We start from the raw sequence: 20861 nt of genomic DNA on the forward strand, positions 1-20861 counted from the left end.
TGCTTTCTTGTGAATGATCAGAGAGACTGACTCCGCCTCTACCTGAGAGAACCCCAGAATCCTTCATGGTGGTCGTGCAGGACGGTGAGCACATCTCTTCATCACCACCACCTTCGCAATCATCACGTGAGTGCTGCTCTCGATGTTAACATGTAAACGGCTCTGTGTGTAAACTCTGTCTCAATCGACGTAATGAATCGACTGTGTACTAATCTGACGTTCTACTGTTTGGGCAGTTGCATTTGATCAAAACAGCGCCCCCTGCCTGCAGAGTCTGAGCAGCCAGACCACAACCACACAGCAGAGGATCGGTACGTCCTCAGAGTGGTCGGGGAACTCCCAACCCAAAAGATTCCTGGATGGATTCATGAATCGGAGCAAGGTAGCGGGACATGCTGTAGCTAGAAATAGAAATAATAGAAATAATTCAACTCCAATGGGGGATGGTTCTTGTAATTACATTTCTGTGGTCTTATATACCCATATTTAGAGAGTTGGGCCTTTTAATTTTTAGAATTTAGAATATTGTTCTAATTCTAGACATTCAGTTACTTAGCAGAATTTAAATAGTCCCCATAGAATGTTAATGGGGAGTCAACATGGCTGCAATAGAATGTTGTAGTCATGTAAATGCATCATAATGCAGAAACCTCAACGGCCCAACTCTCGAAATACATGGCTCTGGTCACACTACCTGACAGTAGCGACTCACAGTCTCTTACTCTACCAGTCATGTGTGTTTAATGGTTACGTCTAGAACAGGATGCTGCCACCCACCCCTTTGTGCCATAGATTAACACATCTTTCCTAAATGCCCCTTAGAGATATAAAAATCACTAAGCATTTTTTGTCTTCCTTGTGATTCATGCTATGACTCAGATGTTCCAGTTGTTGTTTATACTTTAGTACATTAACACAACACTGTACATTGTTCACTCAGAGTGTCCGGTCAAAGAGTTCACGACAAGGTAAGCTATTTTCACGGTATTGGCTGAGAAAAGCCATCTGTCTTTTTTGGTGTGGTTTCCTTCTTCTGCAATCGGGTCAAGTCTGTCTGTTTGGAGTTGACAAAGACTTAAGTCAACTTCCGTCAACTTAAAGTCGTTGCTCTGGGCTCTACTCCCTTACACAATAAAATGCCCTAATAGGGATCATTGAATAGAGTCATTTATGCAGAAGCTGCACCTACCAAAATAGAAGATGATGAGCCATAATGTCAGTGTAAAGATTGGAGGTACTCTTTCAAGCCACTGGAGGGTGGTAATTGAGCTATCTGATGTTTGAGACTAAATCTATGTTGATTATTCTCTGTCTGTTTCCTGTGCAGAGCACCTGGTGACTGTTCATCTGGTTGCTCCAGCCGTTGTGGCCTTGGCGACAGCAGGAAGTGGTGAGTTGCAACGAGCAGAACGTAGACCCCCCCAATTACAACTATCAACTCTGTCTAACTTAACTACACCACAGGCCCCTGTAAATCTGATCTCTCTCTCCTTGTTAAGAGGATTCAAATCACAGTAATCCAACCATCCGCCCTATTCCCACATAGTGATGACTCTTGATGATATTGAATTTAACTTTTTTTTTTTTTTAAATGGCTCCCTAACTGTGAAACATCTGATGACTGTTTCTTAGCTGAGTTGGAGCACCAGCAGCCAGTGGTCAACTGCATCTCAACCAGCTCTGGTACTGCTGACAACAAATCAGACAAGGACAGTGGGAAGGGCATGTCTAGAACAAAGGTAATGGCTATGTACATAGAGTCACAGTAACTGACAGACTTGATCTATTGGTTAAAATAATTGGAGGATCTGGGTGCTTCTATACTGTGATGTTATTTGAGTATGGGGGAGTGGGGTAAATTGAGCCATTTTCTACGTTCATCTCTGTCAAGGGAAATATGGTATTCTTTCAAACAAAGAAATGTACATATGTTTCAGGATGTTGCATATCCCTAGAAATAATCAGAATTCATGTCAAAATGACCGTTTTTAAAACATAGCTGGTCCATAAAGTGGTCTCTTGGCACAACTTACCTCGGGTATGGGGTAAGTTGAGCCGCGAGACATAGTAAGTTAAGCCTCCTACACATTTCTGTACTGAATGAAACACCACTACCTTTATAGAACCATGTCGATCTTTGTTTCCCAAACACAATTCAACATAATCACAATCGCTTTTTTGTCTCTTAATCCTTTTAGGCTCAACACTTAAACACTTTGTACTTTTTTTGAAAACCTTAACATATTCCAGGCCTTGTTGTTACCTCGTATCCTTGTATTATGCCTGGGAAGAAAACACTTACATTTTCGTAACTTGCCATTGGCTCAATTTACATCAAGGAGTTTTTTTAGCCCACACAGATAAAATGATGCACTTCCATGCTAGCTTTAAGAACTCATATTGAAGTTTATGGAGACCCCGACTCATATTTAGAACAATATTTAAATGATCTCCTTTGGTTTAGATACAAGCATCATGAAGCATTTAACCCCAAATTCCTATGACTTGGTGAAAATCTGTTTTTTTGAACATAACTTGCTTGCCACTTTTTCAATGTGGTTTCTTCCTTCGCAGACTTCATTTTGTGTATGGTTTCCTAGAAACATGGGCGGCTCAACTCCCCCTTTGTCTTAACTTACCCCACTCTCCAGCTATGTCTTACCTAAAGCCAGCAGTCTCGGTTTTTCTTTTTCAGAGCCTGAAGTTCTTCAAGTACAGACAGAAACGTAAGTAACAGATCCCTGTAAATGGATCTGCTGCCTGGAACATACATCCCCCCCCCCACCTCTAGTGTACCTCTGCTAGCTAAAATAGTAACACATTCTTCCCACCCACAGCAAAGACAGCCCCCCCACCAGCAACAGCCCACTCTGGATCACCTCCTCCTTATGGTGCCTCTGCCTCATCATCAGTGTTCAAATTTGGTAAGCATTCTCAAAGGAGATCCATGCAAATCTCATTAACCGTCAATAGTCCTTTTAATTCAAAAGTCTTTCAAAGTATCATAAAGAATCACAGTCTCACAAAGTCTGTTCTCTCTCCAGGATTTGGGAGTCGTTTTGTGAAGCCTAAAGGGCCAAGGACTCACCCCGAGACGTGGTTTTAAGGCAGCCAGTCAACAAAGCTGGACACGTCTGGCCACTGTCCTGAGATCACAGGGCTGGAACCCTGCACGTGGCTAGTCGATACCGGCTACTCAACTGAACCAGTGATAGCCTGGTCCCAGGCCTGCTGGTGCCGTTTTTCCAACTCCTGTGTCATTATCAAGTGAGACCAGTGACCGTTCCCAGACTAATTATCACAGTGTGAAGGAAGAGTATTTCATGAAGACATGGAGGATGACATACTGTACTGTAGCATTCTCCCTCTGCATCGATTCTGGAAGGACACAAGCACGGTTTCTCAAACTGCTGTTACGGCTCAGTGATCAATCTCTGATGAGATTTCTTTTACAGAACCACCTGCTATTCATGACAAATTGATTGTACTGTGGTTGCGAAAAACGCAAATCCCATTTTGGCAAAAGGATGGATGAGTTGATAAATATGTTTAAGAGAGGGCTACTTTTTACTATTTTGCCTGGTCAGATACTGTAAGGTACTTTAAATTGTTGTTAACACTTGATACATGTTATATCCAGATAGTTTTACATGCCTTTTGATTGTGTAGTCTACTTTTGATCCAGACAAAAGCTAGATCTACACCTGCACTGTTCAGTGTGAATGTTACCCACCACGATGGGACAACTGTTTGTAGGATAAATATATTTGTACCGGTAATATTTTTCATGGAGGTGTGAGATAAGACCGATACTGTACGTACATCACGTTCATTGTGTGTAAGTTGGTGGATGTGTTTTCTTTACAGGCTATAATTTAAAAGCAAATCCAAGACCAATTGCTGTAAATTTACCCATTGATGAGGATCACTGATTTCTTCTCTATAATGCTTACAAAAGTAATGCCACTCAGTTGTTTCATACATAATACAGGCATACAGTTATTTATTTTTTTTAAACACAGGAAAAGTTGATGCATTCCATTGTGTGTTTTCTCAATTTACATGACTGATCACACTTTTAATAACATAATTCTATTAAATGTAACTTATTATTTTTACCACAAAAGTTGTCTTGACTTTTTGTTAGACAACATAGTAAAAAAAAAAGAAAATGTCTCATGAATTAAAATAGAAACATCAACAGTAACAGTATTTGTATTAACATTACACATAGCATGCCTTGGTCATCCGCCACACTCCACAACAGAATATGACTAAGCTCAAAAGAAACCATAGCTGGGTCCTTCCACTAAATATTTTAAGTAGAAAATGTGCACCAATACAGAATTGGTTAAATCCTGTTATATTCAAATAAGTGCCCTTTAATATAGACAATATGGAGAATTCAATAAATCAGTTTTTTAAATTTTAAATATATGAAGAAAGACTTCCTAAAGTGCAGAAATGCAGCATTTTGACATGTTCCTTTCAGGGACATTTTACCCCACTTAACCCCAAACTATCTCCAAGTTTTCACCATCATTGTAAAGCCCTTGTCATTTCATGTGATTAGAGGTTCCTTTATGTCTGTCCCTCATTTTAAGGTAAATCCTGTTACGTGAACTGAACTCCAGTTTTAATATGATGAAACCAATTCCTTTTTCAAAAGAAACAATGAACACCTAATAATCAAATCATAGTTTTTAAAGCAGGTGACAACCCTGAATCCATTGATAGACAGGCTAGGATGTTTTCAAATTTGGTGAAACTTGCATTCAATTGCCCCTCCCTGTTGTAAACAATAAGTTTCTGCTGTCAGAAGGGGATTGATGGCTGCTTGAAGATGAAATCGTCAACCCTGTTTACGGTCAACCCTGTCCCTTTATTTTGCACTTAATAGGCACTTACTATATATTTGAAAATTTTATTTCACCTTTTGAGATGGGAAAACATGTCATTTAAAAACTAATTAGGCAGTGTTCATGATATATACCATGGTACTCTATCTTGACTGGTACAGCGAGTTGCTTCAGTAACTCATGAAAGAAGTTAGGAAACTCCCCAGAGGGATCGAAGTTTCAGTTACTAAAACAAATATGAAACACTGACACTTTTTCTGACAAATGTTTCTACATTTAAATTACACACTTCGGCTGAGAGAAGGAAAAAAAAATCTGGGCTTGTCTCAAACTGCATTTACACATACAAATAATACATTATAGTCAGAATAATTTAAAAGGAAAAAGTTCAACAATTTCAAGAAGAAAATTGTGATTGTGTTTTTTTAATTTTTTTTTTTTTTTACATAGGAATGTCAGTCATAAATGCACACAGTTGCACTCCTTTAAATAAGCTCCTCTACCTCAGAGGGTAAAGGAGATAAAGGGGAGCGGAGGTCATTTAAGGAAGTCAGTGGGGCAGTGACGCTGTACATCATGGTGTGGTCGGGGGGAGTTGTAGTTTAGACCAGGGGGAGGAGGACAGACCAGGGCCTGTGGAAGCCTGGGCTCCAGTGTAGGGGGGTTAGAACCAGAAGCGACAGGTGGCAGGGGGCTGGTGCCCGGGTAGGGAGGTCGCAGGTGGGCAGACTTGGCAGGCTGAGGAGGGGCTGGTTGGGGCTCTCTGGGTGGAGTAGCAGGCTTCTGAAACACTGGTTCCTCTGTCTTGGCCACCCCTCCCTGGGTCCTGTCTCTCGGTGTTGGACCAGCGCAGTGGAGCACTTTGGCATCTGACTGGGCCGGGGAGAGGGATGATGAAAAGATTTTACCTGATGTTATGCTCTGGTCGTTGGGCTTGTGTTGGGCGTGCTCCCCCCCATCCTTCTCCTCATGGTACTGTCTGAGGCGGATGTGCCAGGCCAGGCTGCAGACTGCCGACACAGTCTTGAACTGGTGGATAACATTCCGGGGGATGAAGTAGATGTCGTCGTCACACAGCTGCACGCGGACGTAGCGGATACCCTCCCGCCTCAGCTGGTTCAGCTTGGCATCGTCCACCCACTGGACACACTGCAGGGAGATGAGAATTAGGGGTAGGCCTGCCTGATCCTCCTAATTTCTCCTCATTGTAAAACGAGGATTACTCCCACAAACACCATGTTGTTCACTGTGTCAACGTTTTTCGGCCATAGATCTTAAAAAAAAATTAAAAAATCCTGATCCTTCCCAAACATAAAAAGTAAGCCTGACGTGTCTGGTATCAAGGTCAACCCTACGAACTCTCGAAAATGAATATCACACAGGTCGGGTCATTCTCTGCGGCCAAAATTAAGCCTCTCGTCCTGCTAATTAAAGCTCAAAACTAACTCGCTAAATGGCACGTTATGTCATCTCCGCTGAAGCCTTCCGCATTCAAATCTGACATTTGACCAGCTATCATCCCACACAGAGGAGAATCATGCATCACCCTAACACGTTCAAGGTTCAATGAGAGCTCGGTTCCTACCTGAGACACGGGGGGCTCGTACAGATCCAGCTGCAGCCTCTGGACCACATCGTTAAAGTCCTCCGCGTGGAAACACACCGCATCTTTGGTTATCCTCGGACGCTCACTCCTGTTGACCAAAGAACCGTCACAATCGTTAGCTGGACACCGGACATATGGATCACACCTAAATAAAATGTTGATACACAAATCGGGAAAACTCAAGTGGTTCATAACAAATAACCGGCTGTCATATTGTCATGACAACAGTATCACTGGATGAAGCTTCCCAAACTGGAACTGTTTCACCAGTACATTCCTACTGCATTGCAGCTGAGAGCAGAGACGAATGAATGCCAAACACTTCATAAACACTCATCATGCCCCAAACGACACTAACAACCCACCACTCTCCAAACTGCACAGCCTTCAGCACGCCCACTGCTGCCGTACTCTGCCAGTCGAAGCTCTGGCCCACGTGGTCGGCGTGAGCCCTGGTCCGGTCCTCAAACAGAACCTCTCTGGGCTCACTGGTCCTAGGCAGGTAGTGAAGGTTCTTGATCTCATTCATGGACCTGCAAGGTGGAGAGGGAGAGCAGGTAGTACCCCAGTCATCCACCGGCAGTGAGGAATAGCCGAAGTTACCCTGGGTAATGCAGGCCGAAGTGACATCATGGCTAGAAGGGTCAAGTAGAGCTAAGCAAATTAATGATCCTGAACTCTGGGAAAACTACACTGAGTGTACAAAACATTAAGAACACCTGCTCTTTCCATGACATAGACTGACCGGGTGAATCCAGATCAACGCCATGATCCCTTATTGATGTCACTTGTTAAATCCACTTTGAATCCAAATCACATTTTATTGGTCACATACACATGGTCGTGCTTCTAGTTCCGACAGTGCAGCAATATCTAACAACTACCTAATACACACAAATATAAGTAAAGGGATGGAATAGGAATATGTACATATAAATATATGGATGAGAAATGACTGAGCGGCATAGGCATGGTGCAATAGAGGGTATAAAATACAGTAGATGCATACGGGGTGAGTAATACAAGATATGTAAACATCATTATTAAAGTGCCATGAATTAAGTGACTAGTGATTCCTTTGTTAGAATCAGTATAGATGAAGGGGGTGAGAAAGTTTAAAGAAAGATTTTGAAGCCTCGAGACGATTTTGACATGGACTGTGTGTGTGTGCCATTCAGAGGGTGAATGGGCAAGACAAAAGATTTAAGTGCCTTTCAACGGGGTACGGTAGTAGGTGCCAGGTGCACCGTTTTGTGTCAAGAACTGCCACACTGCTGGGTTTTTAAGCTCAACAGTTTCCTGTGTATCAAGAATGGTCCACCGCACAAAAGATATCCAGCCAACTTGACAACTGTGGGAAGCATTGGAGTCAACATGGGCCAGCATCCCTGTGGAACACTTTTGATACCTTGTAGAGTCCAAGCCCCAACACTTTCAGGCTGTTCTGAAGTCAAAAAGGTGGGGGGGGGTACAACTCAATATTAGGAAGATGATCTTAATGTTTTGTACACTCAGTATATAAATAGGCTTATACTGTATGTATTACTATGATAAAAGTATTGTCATGGGATCTACCTGCGCCTTTTGAAGGGGGACTTGGGCATGTCAGCGGTTGGCACCATCTGCTCGCCCGGCCGGACCCACATGATGGGTCCATCATCACTCTGGGAACGACAGTCCAGCTTCAGGCTGGAGAGACTGCCCCAAGGCAGGGTCATCTGGATGGACAAGACAGAGGGTTAGAGCGACAAAACTGTAATAACCGTAGCAGATTTGGAGTCATTCAAGATGCGTACATTGAGACAGAAATTACAAGTAACAACCATTTCGGTCTCACTTTGTCCATAAATTATATGTACTCTATTCACAAAAACATAAAATGAATCCATGTACACTAAACAAAAATCTAAAGTGTTGGTCCCATGTTTAATGAGCTGAAATAAATAATCACAGAAAAGTTTCATACACACAAATGCATATTACTCAAATTTGCACACAAATTTGTTTATATCCCTGTTAGTGAGCATTTCTACTTTGCCAAGGCAATCCATCCACCTGACAGGTGTGGCATATCAAGCAGCTGATTAAACAACATGATCATTACACAGGTGCACCTTGTGCTAGGGACAATAAATGGCCTCTCTAAAACGTGTAGTTTTGTTACACAACACAATGCCACAGATGTCATGTTTTGAGGGAGCGTGCGATTGGCCTGCTGACTGCAGAAATGTCCACTAGGGCTCTTGCCAGATCATTTAATGTTAATTTCTCTACCACAAGCCACCTCCAACGTTGTTTTTGAGAATTTGGCAGTACGTTGAACCAGGTTCACAACCGCAGACCACATGTATGGCGTCGCATGGGTGAGCGGTTTGCCATGGTGGCAGTGAGGTTATGGTATGGGCAGGCATAAGCTACGGACAACAGACACAACTGAATTGTATCAATGGCAGTTTGAATGCACAGAGATACCGTGACGAAATCCTGAGGCCCATTGTCGTGCCAGTCATCCGCCACCATCACCTCATATTTCGGCATGATAATGCACGGCCCCATGTCGCAAGGATCTGTACACAATTCCTGGAAGCTGAAAATGTCCCAGTTCTTCCATGGCCTGAAGACTCACCAGACATATCACCCGTTGAACATGTTTGGGATTTTCTGGATCGACGTGTACAACAGCGTGTTCCAGTTCCCGCCAATATGCAGCGTCTTCGCACAGCCATTGAAGAGGAGTGATACAACATTCTACAGGCCACGATCAACAGCCTCATCAACTCTATGTGAAGGAGATGTGCCGTGCTGCATGAGGCAAACAGTTGTACCACCAGAAACTGACTGGTTTTCTGATCCACGCCCCAATTTTTTACTTTTATTTCTTTTTATAAAGGTGTCTGTGACCAACAGCTGCATATCTGTTTTCCCAGTTAATAGATTAGGTTCTAAGGAATTGATTTCGAATGACTGATTTCCTTATATGAACTGTAACGCAGTAAAATCTTTAAAATTGTTGCATTTATATTTTTGTTCAGTATATATGTTCTAAACTACTTACAAGGCCCAGTAGGCCAGTAAAACTGAATCCAACGACACTACATCTGTCAATGAAGGGTGAATTCTAAGCAAAAATCATCCCTGCCTTTTTCCTCTGACTGACCTTTAGAAAGGGGGACTCCTCCAGCATGTCCAGGAACTCTGGGAAGTAGTCCCCCACCTCCTCGGCCATGGCTCCCACCAGACTGATCTGTCTCATAGGTCCGGCCCTGTACGTCCCCGAGCAGTAGGTCCGACCCACCTGCAAACACACACAGAGGGAGAGGTCATGTTGATTTGGCTAAACCTGAAATGAATGCAATGCCAACATGAATTTGTTTTAGATTATATAATTAGGATATCGGATTAACACTGACCCGGCTGGATGGTTAGTTGAGCATGGAGCCGTGCAAGGCTTTCCAACATTTAGATAACGCTAGTTAGTGCAGTATAATCAAGCAGTGCCCTAAAGACAACATTCACCATGCATTAATTTAGCTCCCCTGAACCCATTAGTAGCCCTTGGATATTCCAGTGGAACAGCTGCATTAAATTAGGCCTAGGCTAATTGTCTGTGTAAACTGCACAGGGCACTGTGTGTGTGTGTGTGTGTGTGTGTGTAGTGCTATCAGTCCTATGAAGGAAAGGAAAAGGGGGATACCTAGTCAGTTGTCCAACTGAATGCATTTAACTGAAATATGTCTTCCGCATTTAACCCAACCCCTCTGAATCAGAGATTATGCAGGGGGCTTCCATAATCGACATGTCCTCTGTGCCCGGGGAAGAGTGGAATGGAAGATGGCGCTGACGGAGATGGCAGCATCGCGACTAGCTCTTAGAAAACTGCAGTATTGTTTTTTTGTAATGTACTATTTTTTACATTATTAGCTCAGGAAATGTTGTGTCATTACATACAGCTGGGAAGATCTATTGGATATTAGGACGGCGGTAACTCACTAGAACTACCAGCATTACGACCAAGAATATTCCTGGAGCAGATCCATTATCCACTCTCCCCAGAGCAATTTAACTTATTCCAGAGGCCGATCCGAAACATTTCTGGCGGAAAGGAAGCACTCGAGGCGGCCTGCTGGTTCGACCACCCACCGCTTCAGAGTATATTACTCGCTAAAGTTCAGTCTTTGGATAACAAAGTTGATGAGCTAAGAGAAATGATTTCTTTCCATAGAGACATCGGGGCCTGTAACATACTTTGTTTCACGGAAATATGGCGCTCTTGGGATACTCTGTCGGAGTCGGTAAAGCCAGCAGGATTCTCAGTACATCGCGCAGACAGGAATAGATCTCTCTCCGGGTAGCAGAAGGGCGGAGGGGTGTGTTTCATGATTAACGACTCATGGTGTAATTCTAGGAACAAGTCCTTTTGTTCACCCAAACTAGAATACCTCACAATTAATAGCCAACCATATTATCTCTCAAGAGAATTCTCCCCGTCATCGCCAAGGCCGTTTACATCCCACCTCAAGCCGAAACCTCGACGCCCCTCAAAGAACTTCACGGTGCAAACTGGAAACCACATATCCTGAGGCTGCATTTATTGTAGCTGGGGATTTTAACAAAGCAAATCTGAGGACTAGGCTGCCAAAGTTCTATCAACTTATCGACTGTCCTACTCGCGCTACTAAGACTCTCGACCATTTCTATTCAAACTTCCAGAATGCTTACAAGGCCCTCACCCTCCCTCCTTTCGGCAAATCTGACCACGACTCCATCTTGCTCCTCCCGTCCTATAGGCAGAAACTCAAACAGGAAGTGCCCGTGCTTCATACTATTCAACACTGGTCTGACCAATTGGAATCCACGCTTCAGGATGGTTTTGATCACGTGGACTGGAATATGTTCCGGGTAGCTTTCGAAAATAATCTAGACGCATACACGGATACGGTGACTGAGTTCATAAGGAAGGGTATAGGAGATGTAGTACCCACTGTGACTATTACAACCTACCCTAACCAGAAACCCGTGATAGATGGTAGCAGTCGTGCAAAACTGAAAGCGCGAACCACCGCATTTTACCATGGCAAGGCGACAGGTAATATGGCAGAATATAAACAGTGTAGTTATTCACTCCGCAAGACAATCAAACAAGCTAAATATCAGTATAGAGATAAAGTGGAGTCGCATTTCAACGGCTCAAACACGAGACGCATGTGGCAGGGACGACAGACAATCACGGACTACAAAAGGAAAACCAGCCACGTCGCCGAGACCGACGTCTTGCTTCCGGACAGGCTAAACACATTCTTAGATCCACCCCAATAGATCCACAGACGATGCAATCGCCATCACACTGCACACTGCCCTATCCCATATGAAAAGAGGAATACCTATGTAAGAATGCTTTTTATTGACTAGAGCCCAGCATTCAACACCATAGTACCATCCAAGCTCATCACTAAGTTCGAGGCCCTGGGCCTGAACCCCGCCCTGTGCACCTGGGTCCTGGACTTCCTGACGGACCGCCCCCAGGTGGTGATGGTAGGAAACATCACCTCCACTCCACTGGGGCCACACAAGGGTGCATGCTCAGCCTCCTTCTGTACTCCCTGTTCACCCATGACTGTGTGGCCATGCACACCACCAACTAACGCCTCCATCATCAAGTTTGCAGACGACGTAACAGTAGTAGGCTTGATTACCAAAGATGCCGAGACACCTCCTCCCTGTAGGCTGAGGGCTCTGGGAGTGTGGTGCCTGGAAAACAACCTCTCACTCAACATCAACAAAACAAAGGAGATGATTGTGGATTTCAGGAAACAGCAAAGGGTGCAGCCCCCTATCTACATCGACGGGACTGCAGTGGTGAAGGTGGGAAGCCTCAAGTTCCTTGGCGTACGCATCACTGACAAACTGAAATGGACCACCCACACAGATAGTGTTGTGAAGAAGGTGCAACAGAGCCTCTTCAACCTCAGGAGGCTAAAGAAATTTGGCTTGTCACCTAAAACCTTCACAAATGTTTACAGATGCACAACTGAAAGCATCCAGTCAGGCTGTGTCACCGCCTAGTACGACAAGTGCACCGCCCCCAACCGCAAGGCTCTCCAGAGGCTGGTGCGGTCTGCCCAACACATTACCGGGGGCAAACTACCTGCCCTCCAGGATACCTACAGCACCCGATGTCACAGAAGGCCAAAAAGATCATCGAGGACATCAACCACCCGAGCCACTGCCTGTTCATCCCGCTATCATCAAGAAGGTGAGGTCAGGATAGGTGCATCAAAGCTGGGACCAAGAGACTGAAAAACCGCTACTATCTCAAGGCCATCAGACTGTTAAACAGCCGTCACTAGCACATTAGAGGCTGCTGCCTATAGGCATAGACTATGAGTTACTGGCCACTTTAATCATTTTGACATCTCATATGTATATACTGTTTTGTATTGTATTCTACTTTATCTTAGTCCGTTCCGCTCTGACGTCGCTCATCTTAAATAATTCCTACTTAGATGTGTGTGTATTGGGTATATGTTGTGTAATGTGTGAGATATTACTGCACTGCACTGTCAGACCTAGAAGCACAAGCACTTCGCTACATCCGCAAGAACATCTGCTCATCACATGTATGTGACCAACAACATTTGATTAACTTGCTCAGGGGAAGAACCAGATTTTTTACCTTGTCAGCTCAGGGATTCGATCCAGCAACCTTTCGGTTACTGGTCCAACGGTCTAACCTCTAGGCTACCTGCCGCCGCTATGCGTGTCCATTGGTTTGTCAAACAACAGTAAAACGGCATGGAACAGGCCTCTAGGGAGTATAGCAACAGGGAAAGCTTGGCAAGAGTTCAGCTATAGACTTAACGTTGGTGTACTTTGGACTGAAACAACTATTGGAAGAATGAGCTAATTTCTAACTTTGATTAAGATAAGTACTGTTGTTGTCTCAGAGCTGAAACATAGCCAAACAGAACACCTGATTCACTGGGTCACTTTATCAGGCTGGTTGAGGTGTTGATGATGGGCTGGAACAAAAGCCTTCCCACCCTGTATTTAATGTCAGCTAAGACAAAAACACAGTATGAAGTCCCATACAGGTAACATCAGGTCACTGACAGGCCATTTCCATGATGTTTTTAATACTCTACCTGAGAGTGGAAGTTTGCGATAGTAGTGGTCTCTATATCCTTCTTCCCCAGGATCTCCATCTTGACCGGCGTGGAGGGGAAGTTGAAGGCAAAGTAGTCCAGGAAGTCAGGCAGGAAGGCAGCAGCCCCGTGCACCACAGCCAGGGCGTAGCGGGCTGCCCCTCGGGGTCTCTCAGCGAAGGCCAGCTCTAGGAACTCCTGGGTGAAGCGCTCCATCTCCACGGGCCGTAGAGAGGCCAGCTCATCAGCGTAGGCGTGCAGGACCGACGCTCCGCCGTTGGCCTGGCGCTCCTCGTGGATGAAGCGGCCGTAGACGGTGCCTGTCTGCAGAGACGAGCTGCGGATGAAGTGGTCTTGGGGGGACAGGAAGGGGGGGTGGGTGTGGTTGTGTACTCCTTTAGGAGTGTGGTGGTTGTTGGGGCCTGTACCAGGCTGGCAGTGTTTCCCCTCCTTCACATGGCCAAGGCGAGCTGAAGGACTGTGGTCAGCCAGACCTCCATACACAGTCTGGACCTCCTTGTTGAATGTGCGGATCTTCTTACCACGCTCATCCTCACGACGCCTCCTCTTCTTCTTCCTCCTCCTCAACAGGTACACCTCCAGGGACTGGGCCTGGCTGTTCTCATCATGATGGGGCTCTGGAGGCAGGAAGACGATAGCTCATTACCATGCACATCATTTGTCCATACCAAAATTGCAATTGGTTCACAACTACGAGTATGCAAAACATCCTCACCTGTTTATGCATCACCTGGCTGCTTCTTTTCAACAGATTAGTCTGTTTGACTTAATTGTAAGTTTGCATACGATTCAAGCAATTTGAGTGGTGACATTAAGAATTAATAGAATAGAATGGAATAGAATAGGCAAGAATAACCTACCTTTGTTTTTCTTACATAGGCCTACCCCATGTTTAACGTTAGCCTCTGTGTTTTCCTTCTTGAGTTTGAGCTCTTTCTCACTGTGCTTTTCCTTGTTCTCCTGTATCTTGTCCTTGGGCTTGGCCACTTTGAGGGGCGTGAAAGTGAACTGTCCAGGCGGCAGAACCGTTTTTTTTTTTCTGTCCAACTTGACTGCTGCAGATACCACCTTCTGCGCAGGCAGAGGAGGTTGAGGGTGCGTGTCCTTTGCACCTTTGGTGTTGTTATGGTGATGGTGGTGATAATGCTGGTGGTGCAGAGTAGTTTTTTCGGTGCTGGAGTTGCGTGGTTGACCATTCTGATGCGGCTGGTGTATTCGCTGCTGTTGAACATGTTGTGGGTGATGGTGGTGGTGATGATGGAGCTTCACTTTCTTTGCTTCCTTTTCGGATGAACGCTGGCGTTTATCCGTTGATGGTGACAGCTCCCTCTTGTTCTTTTTCTTCTTTTCTTTGGTAAATTTACCAAGGCTGTCCCTTACATGATTTTCTACTTTAATACGGCCCAAGTCGACCTGTGCAGCCATTTTGCACGTATATTTAAATGGCTAGAAATTCATACTGCGCAACTCGATCTGAATTTGTAGTTCTTGTATGCATCCAGCGATCCTGTACTTGCAGTTTATCCACCCTTTCTGCTCTGTCCACACTTGATGCGCACGCTCAGTATGTGAGCTCTACGGGTTGTGTAGTTTTCGAGTTGCATGGGCTGTATGGGAGTTGAAGTTCCTTTTTGGGCAATACGTGCGTCTCTGCACGCAATCACTACAGCTGACGTAATGTTTTTTTTATAACCTGAGCGCCTCTGACAGACAAGCCTACTGAATGTCTGTCCCGCGCAATGGTGCGCACCGTTCAAAACATTGGAAATGTAATTTGGTAATGAGCTGTCTGTCCTATGCATATCATGTTTTTCTCAAAAAATGTATTCTATAATATATTCTGCATATTGTATTTGCAAAGAAAGCTGCATAGTTATTTTGATACTTTCAAATATTTCAAACCAAATCATTTTACTCAAGTATGAAAATTGGGTACTTTTCCCAGCAGTGCTCATTACAGCAGACAGGACAGATTCATTGTACCATTAAATACACTTTACACAAAGGAATATGTTTATGTTTTCAAACTTTATTTATCAGTGCATGAACAGAACGCCATGACCAGATTACTTCCTCTCACCATTTTATTTTCTTCTTAATTACTTAAAAAAATAATAGAGCGATTTACATCATTTTTTGGGGGAATGAAGGTAAATATTTATACAGGTGCTGTACAATTTATAAACATTTACAACTACCACATAATGTAGAGACCAGAAGGCTGTTCTGTTGAAGCAATGCAAGGCCACATTATTATATAGACACACGTGACATGAACAATAAGGATGTAAAAGGGAAACTATACATAACTGAAGAGTTCATCAAAATCAGTATACTTTTATACGATTGTATCAAGAGATGGCAAAATGTGAATTGAACCACACCACAGAGAACAAGCATCGCGGTCTAATCCGTTTCTCAATAGAGTTTCATTTGAAAGCTATTCCATACATTGTGAGTGCATAATTCAATGCCGTACGTAAAATCCCTTGTTTTCCATGGTTGCTAGGAAGAAAAGACTGCTTTGTTTAACAGACTTTAAGCTGGACACACAAACGTAAAGGTCTTAGTAGATATGTTTCATACATGCTACATAATTTATGCCCTAAAACAGAGTAGGCTATACCATAACAATTGTTTAACATTATGTAGGAGTGGTGAAACTCGGGTTTCAGGGATTCTGACCGTTTCTTTACTTCCTCCAGGAGAGGGCACTATAGTCTAAAGTGTATCAGAATAAACCAGGATATGTTTGGTATTACCTGGGTATTACTGTAGTCTTTAGATTGATTGAATATTAACATCTTGGACTGGTGCACAATTCAAAGCACATTTTGATGTGCACGTTAGAATAAGAAAAACTGCTATGTCGCAACAACCAAAAATTGCAAAGGTCTCAATTTTTAACGTCAATCTGTTTATACAGCTAATTTACCCCCACATTTCGATTAGGAAACACCTTGCTAATAAGTAAGACACATGAGATAGCGTACAGTCAAAGCTACAGCAATATCTAAAATAAATACCTGTCAGCTTGTAGTATACACATTTTGCCAGAAGACCTTAAATAGCTGCTGACAATAAACAACAACACGGATTAAGGATGGAACAGGCTGTGAATGGATAGAAATAGAATGTATAGGGATCATAGACTGACATACACAATTATCTAGTAGTCCATATGTCATTTACGTGGCTCATCCAACATGGTGGCACAGTTCAATTGATACAGTGATGCATAAGTAATGTAATGTACACTAGAACACAGTAGTCATGAGCAATTTTTTGAAGTACTTCCACAGGTGTCTATGTGGCTAAAAAACACATTTACATTTTCAGTGGTTATGTCTCTTCTACACATTCTATTTCTATGCTTAGCTCACTACATCCAAATGTAGCATATGAATACGTTGATAGTGTGTGTATATATATATATATATATATATATATACTTTGTCATAGTTCATCTCAATAAATTACTATATGCTTCATAATGAACACACGTGTAGCAGTAAGTAAACAATATACCTAACCACAAGTGTATGGTCATCAGATAGATGCATATAAAGCGTTGTCGTAGTGATCTAAAATCTACTGCAAAGCTGATAACAGCGATTCAGAGTCTACACAGAGAGCATGACCGGACTGGATATGGACAGACAATCATTGAAAACCCAAACCCCCTTCATCTCCCAGTGACTCGAGGAGTAATCACCATCACCTCTTTTTATACACCCATCAGGGACACAGCAGTGGATCAATCCCACCAGGAACACAAAACGCTGAGTGATTTTGCCTGGATACGAGCCCATCCTTCAAACCTTCATACAGAGTGACAAGCAGCATCCTTCATCAAAGCCTCCTTTCATTACCGACAAAAAGAGTTTCACAGAAAGGATTATACAGGACATGAACCAACTCCCTTCCCAGCATGTCCGAGTCTCTGATTGGCACAAAACAGATTGGATTTCACTGTCCTTCACATCAGACAGGCACCCACCACCACTGCAGAGCCACAGACTGACTGCACTTTCAACATTAAGACAGCCTGGAAGGTTGGCTGAGGCAAACTGTGAAAAGAAGCATTGATATGCAATAGGAGGCAATGTGATGATGAGGAGTAACACAGTGATGCTAAATAACCTCGATCCCCTACACTCCTCATTGGTCCATTCTAAATATCATCAATGCAGGTGAGCAGAACTGTAGTCTGTTATGGACGGGTTAGTCCGTCTACAACGCATCAGTTACCCTCCGCATGAGGGTGGATCTTGGCTGAGCTGGGGACCTTCCACGGCCCCGGGGTGATGGTGGCCGGTTTCTTACTGCTAGGGTTCCCGTTATATGTGTGCTCCTGGATAGCAGCACTACTTGTACTACCCCTGGTTTCACTCGGATTCTCCTCCTCATCCGCCTCTCTGTGCTTGCTCTCTCTTCCCTCTCTCTGACCCCCCTCTCTGCGATGCAGGGTTCCGCTCTCAGAGTCTGGCCGTGCCTTCTCCCTCTGTGTCTGGGAGTGGGATCTATGAGGCGCCGCCCCCCTGTCCTTCCTACGGCTCTCGCTGGTTCCCCAACCTTCGCTCTCCCTCTCCTGTCTGCGAGTGGGGTCCTCCTCCTGATTACCCCTCCTCCTCTCTCCCCCCTGCGTGCCCTCTCCAGAGGCCGGGTTGGAGCTAGGATGCTGCTGCCCTCCAGAACGCCTCTGACCCTCATCCTGGCCCCTTGAGTGCTGCCTGGAGACTCCTGCCTCTGGATCCCTCCTAGGGGTGGTCTTCCTGGGGCTGGAAGAGCGTCCCTCTCTGCCCTCCCGGCGCTCTCTTTGGCCATGGCTGTGGGCCTTCCTCTCCCTTCTTACGTCTCCCTCTAAAGACTCGTTCTTGTTTTCAACAGTCCCTGCCTGGCTTCGGTCACCTCTGTCTGTCTTCCTGGGGCTCTGGGAGCGCTCTTTGGTATCAGCCCGGGCTTCCGTGGCTCTCTTGGGGCTAGCATGCTTGTTGCTGTGGGACATGGAGTCACTCTTCTTGGGGAGGGTGTTGGGACTGGTGTGTCCCCTGTGGTGGCGAGGCTGCTGCCCTCTGGCCTTGTTGGGCTCCAGCAGCCTGGAGGGGGAGGGGGCAGCAGCAGCGGACATGTCCCAGTCAGAGGGCTCTTCGGGGACAGTGGTGTTGGCGGACGAGGGCGGGGACAGCTCAGAGGTGGACAGGGAGATGGAGGATGGAGAAGCGGGGGATGACTGCTGGCCGGATGCAGAGAGTCTTGGAAAGCTTGAGGGTGAAATGTTCACTTTCTCCTTCATACCTGGAATAAAGGCATTGAGAGTCATAGTGAATGAGAAATGAAATGGTTTCACCTCTAGCTAACTGAGAGAAAGAAAAAAAAATAGATTGCTGTCTTTCCAATCTGCTTCAATATCACAGTTATATTAAAGTCTGGGATGTAATTGTATATTCAATATGTGAAGGTGGTGAAATATCTTTAAATCTCTTAAAATAAGAGCACATATAACACAATTCATTTCTTTCTCTATTTTCCCAATTATAACCTTTCAAATATGAGCTTTTGAGTCAAATAGACAATATGAATGTGAGATATGTATCAGTGGAGGCCAGTGACATCAAAGGGAGGTAGGTGCAAGGTTTTCTCCATAGTCGCACGGCTGACGTTACAATTTCCCCCTCGAGCTGATAAGAGTAGCACCGGCGTGATTGAGGGAGCAAAGATGTAGCGGAGAACCAGCAAGTGAGATGGACTTATTGGAGCTGAAATGGGCTTTTCCATTTCTATGAGGAACAACTCATAGAAATCCATTCTTATTCATCTCAGGACAGGAGAGAGTTGATACCGGTGAACGCACACACACACGTTTTTAACATTTGCCCTCCTTCCCATTGATCAACATCTAGTTAACAACTTTCTCCTGGTCTCAATCATTGTGATGTCGTGTGCGTTCAGTGGCGTCAGTGTTTGGGTTCTGTAATAACCTTAAAACAACCTCGGGGGCTCTAGAGCCACGTCGTACTCCAGCGTGGGTCTCGGGCCCCAATTCAGTCAATTGCAGATAAAGAAAAACTGCAGTTTCACTCAGAATGCTAACTCTATTTTAAGGCCATGATTGGTTTTGTCCTTGAGAAAAACAACTCTGTCTTTTCATGGTAAACACCTCTAGTACTGCATTAACATTCAGAGGGAACCTGTACTGTAGTGCAATTTCCTTTATCTATGATTGATTGAATTGAGACCTTAGTTAGTAAACTTGTTTCCCTGGAGCCACTGCCTCCGTTCAGATCACCTCCTGCAGGTCACAGTTAGATAAGCTCTCATCCTACGAGACCTTGTCTGGGGCATAAGGCTGCTATGAGAGGAGCTGTCCAGTTCTGATTGAGGGGGCAAGCAGGAGAGATAGACAGAAGCTCATTTTAAAAGGAGAGAACAGAGGCAAAGAGGAGGAGAGAGGAGAACGAGGTGGTTTACCAAGGTTATTAGGGACAGACCAAGAAAAGCAGTGAGGCCACTAGTGATGCTCTGGTTTCATGTAGAAGCACAGGGTGGAGGAAGAAGAGTTCACACCTACAGGGAGGAAGAAGAGAGAGAGCGAGAGAGAGACAGAGAACAGTGCCAAGACAGCCAGACAGAGAGGTAGAGCCAGATAGATAGAGCGGTATAAAGCGAGAGAGAGAGAGAGAGAGAGAGAGAGAGAAAGGTAAAGAGAGACGCCTGCAACAGCCTTCACATGCAAAAAAAGGGAGGTACTGTAAAAGCTGGGTTATAATGTGTGTGTGTTTTGGAAGGAGTAGTAATAGTGTTTGAGCAGTGTTGAGACCCTACAAGTAGAATAAATAGTATGGTTAGTCCATGGTCAGTCTTCTATACGTATGTGTATCTTAAGCAGCAGCAAGTGTCTGAGGAGGCTGTGTGTCGAGTTCGGATTCTAATTCTCTGGTTGAGAACATGGTCACTCTTCCGTGTGTGTTTTAGTAGCGTATTCGTCCTATCGAGTCCGAGGTCACTCACTGGGGTCGGGGACCCGGCCCAGGCCAGGTCTGAGGAGCAGCAGAACCTTAGTGCCCCCAGCCTGGATCAGCTCGATGGCCCGGGTGTGTGTGATGCCTTGGGTGGGCTCGCCATTGATCTCCACGATCTGATCTCCAACCTGTGGTAACAACACACACACACACACACACGACATGACACACATGACATCCCACAGGGATGGGTTAGGGGAGTGTTCAGCCG

At 44.7% G+C, this 20861-nt stretch overlaps 3 protein-coding genes across 5 annotated transcripts in view; 1 reads left to right on the forward strand and 2 right to left on the reverse strand.

The window, feature by feature from the left end:
- Positions 1-3911, forward strand: part of LOC115102451 (tyrosine-protein phosphatase non-receptor type 12-like) — an 18595-nt gene extending 14684 nt beyond the window's left edge. For 2 of the 3 annotated variants that reach the window (XM_065005469.1, XM_029622410.2), the window contains 8 exons: positions 22-126; positions 237-382; positions 941-968; positions 1328-1390; positions 1633-1739; positions 2696-2726; positions 2838-2924; positions 3045-3911. In XM_065005469.1, coding sequence (XP_064861541.1) covers positions 22-126; positions 237-382; positions 941-968; positions 1328-1390; positions 1633-1739; positions 2696-2726; positions 2838-2924; positions 3045-3106 — 629 coding nt within the window. In that variant the 3' untranslated portion in view covers positions 3107-3911. Of the gene's footprint in view, positions 1-21; positions 127-236; positions 383-940; positions 969-1327; positions 1391-1632; positions 1740-2675; positions 2727-2837; positions 2925-3044 lie in introns of those variants that run through there. The other variant, XM_065005468.1, reaches the window with a different exon arrangement.
- On the reverse strand, positions 3797-15173 carry LOC115102450 (lysine-specific demethylase 9-like). The gene is made up of 7 exons (XM_029622409.2): positions 14489-15173; positions 13608-14245; positions 9623-9760; positions 8041-8183; positions 6831-6998; positions 6445-6553; positions 3797-6008 (listed from the first exon to the last, which is right to left on the reverse strand). Exons 1-7 carry the CDS (start codon positions 15051-15053, stop codon positions 5397-5399), a joined length of 2373 nt encoding a protein of 790 aa, XP_029478269.2. The 5' UTR covers positions 15054-15173; the 3' UTR covers positions 3797-5396.
- A 464-nt stretch (positions 15174-15637) lies between these two features.
- Positions 15638-20861, reverse strand: part of LOC115102452 (membrane-associated guanylate kinase, WW and PDZ domain-containing protein 3-like) — a 180673-nt gene continuing 175449 nt past the window's right edge. The window contains 2 exon segments of the mRNA XM_029622412.2: positions 15638-18926; positions 20640-20778. Coding sequence (XP_029478272.2) covers positions 17872-18926; positions 20640-20778 — 1194 coding nt within the window. The 3' untranslated portion in view covers positions 15638-17871.

The sequence above is a fragment of the Oncorhynchus nerka genome, linkage group LG20 (assembly GCF_034236695.1).
Source record: "Oncorhynchus nerka isolate Pitt River linkage group LG20, Oner_Uvic_2.0, whole genome shotgun sequence".
Lineage (NCBI taxonomy): Eukaryota > Metazoa > Chordata > Actinopteri > Salmoniformes > Salmonidae > Oncorhynchus > Oncorhynchus nerka.

Excerpts from the sequence above, each read along its gene's own strand:
- LOC115102450 (XM_029622409.2), bottom strand. The coding sequence starts at position 15,053 with ATGGCTGCACAGGTCGACTTGGGCCGTATTAAAGTAGAAAATCATGTA. Across the intron at positions 8,184-9,622 it reads AGGAGTCCCCCTTTCTAAAG|ATGACCCTGCCTTGGGGCAG; the intron begins GTCAGTCAGAGG and ends TTGTCCATCCAG. Across the intron at positions 6,554-6,830 it reads GCTGTGCAGTTTGGAGAGTG|GAGTGAGCGTCCGAGGATAA; the intron begins GTGGGTTGTTAG and ends TTTGGTCAACAG.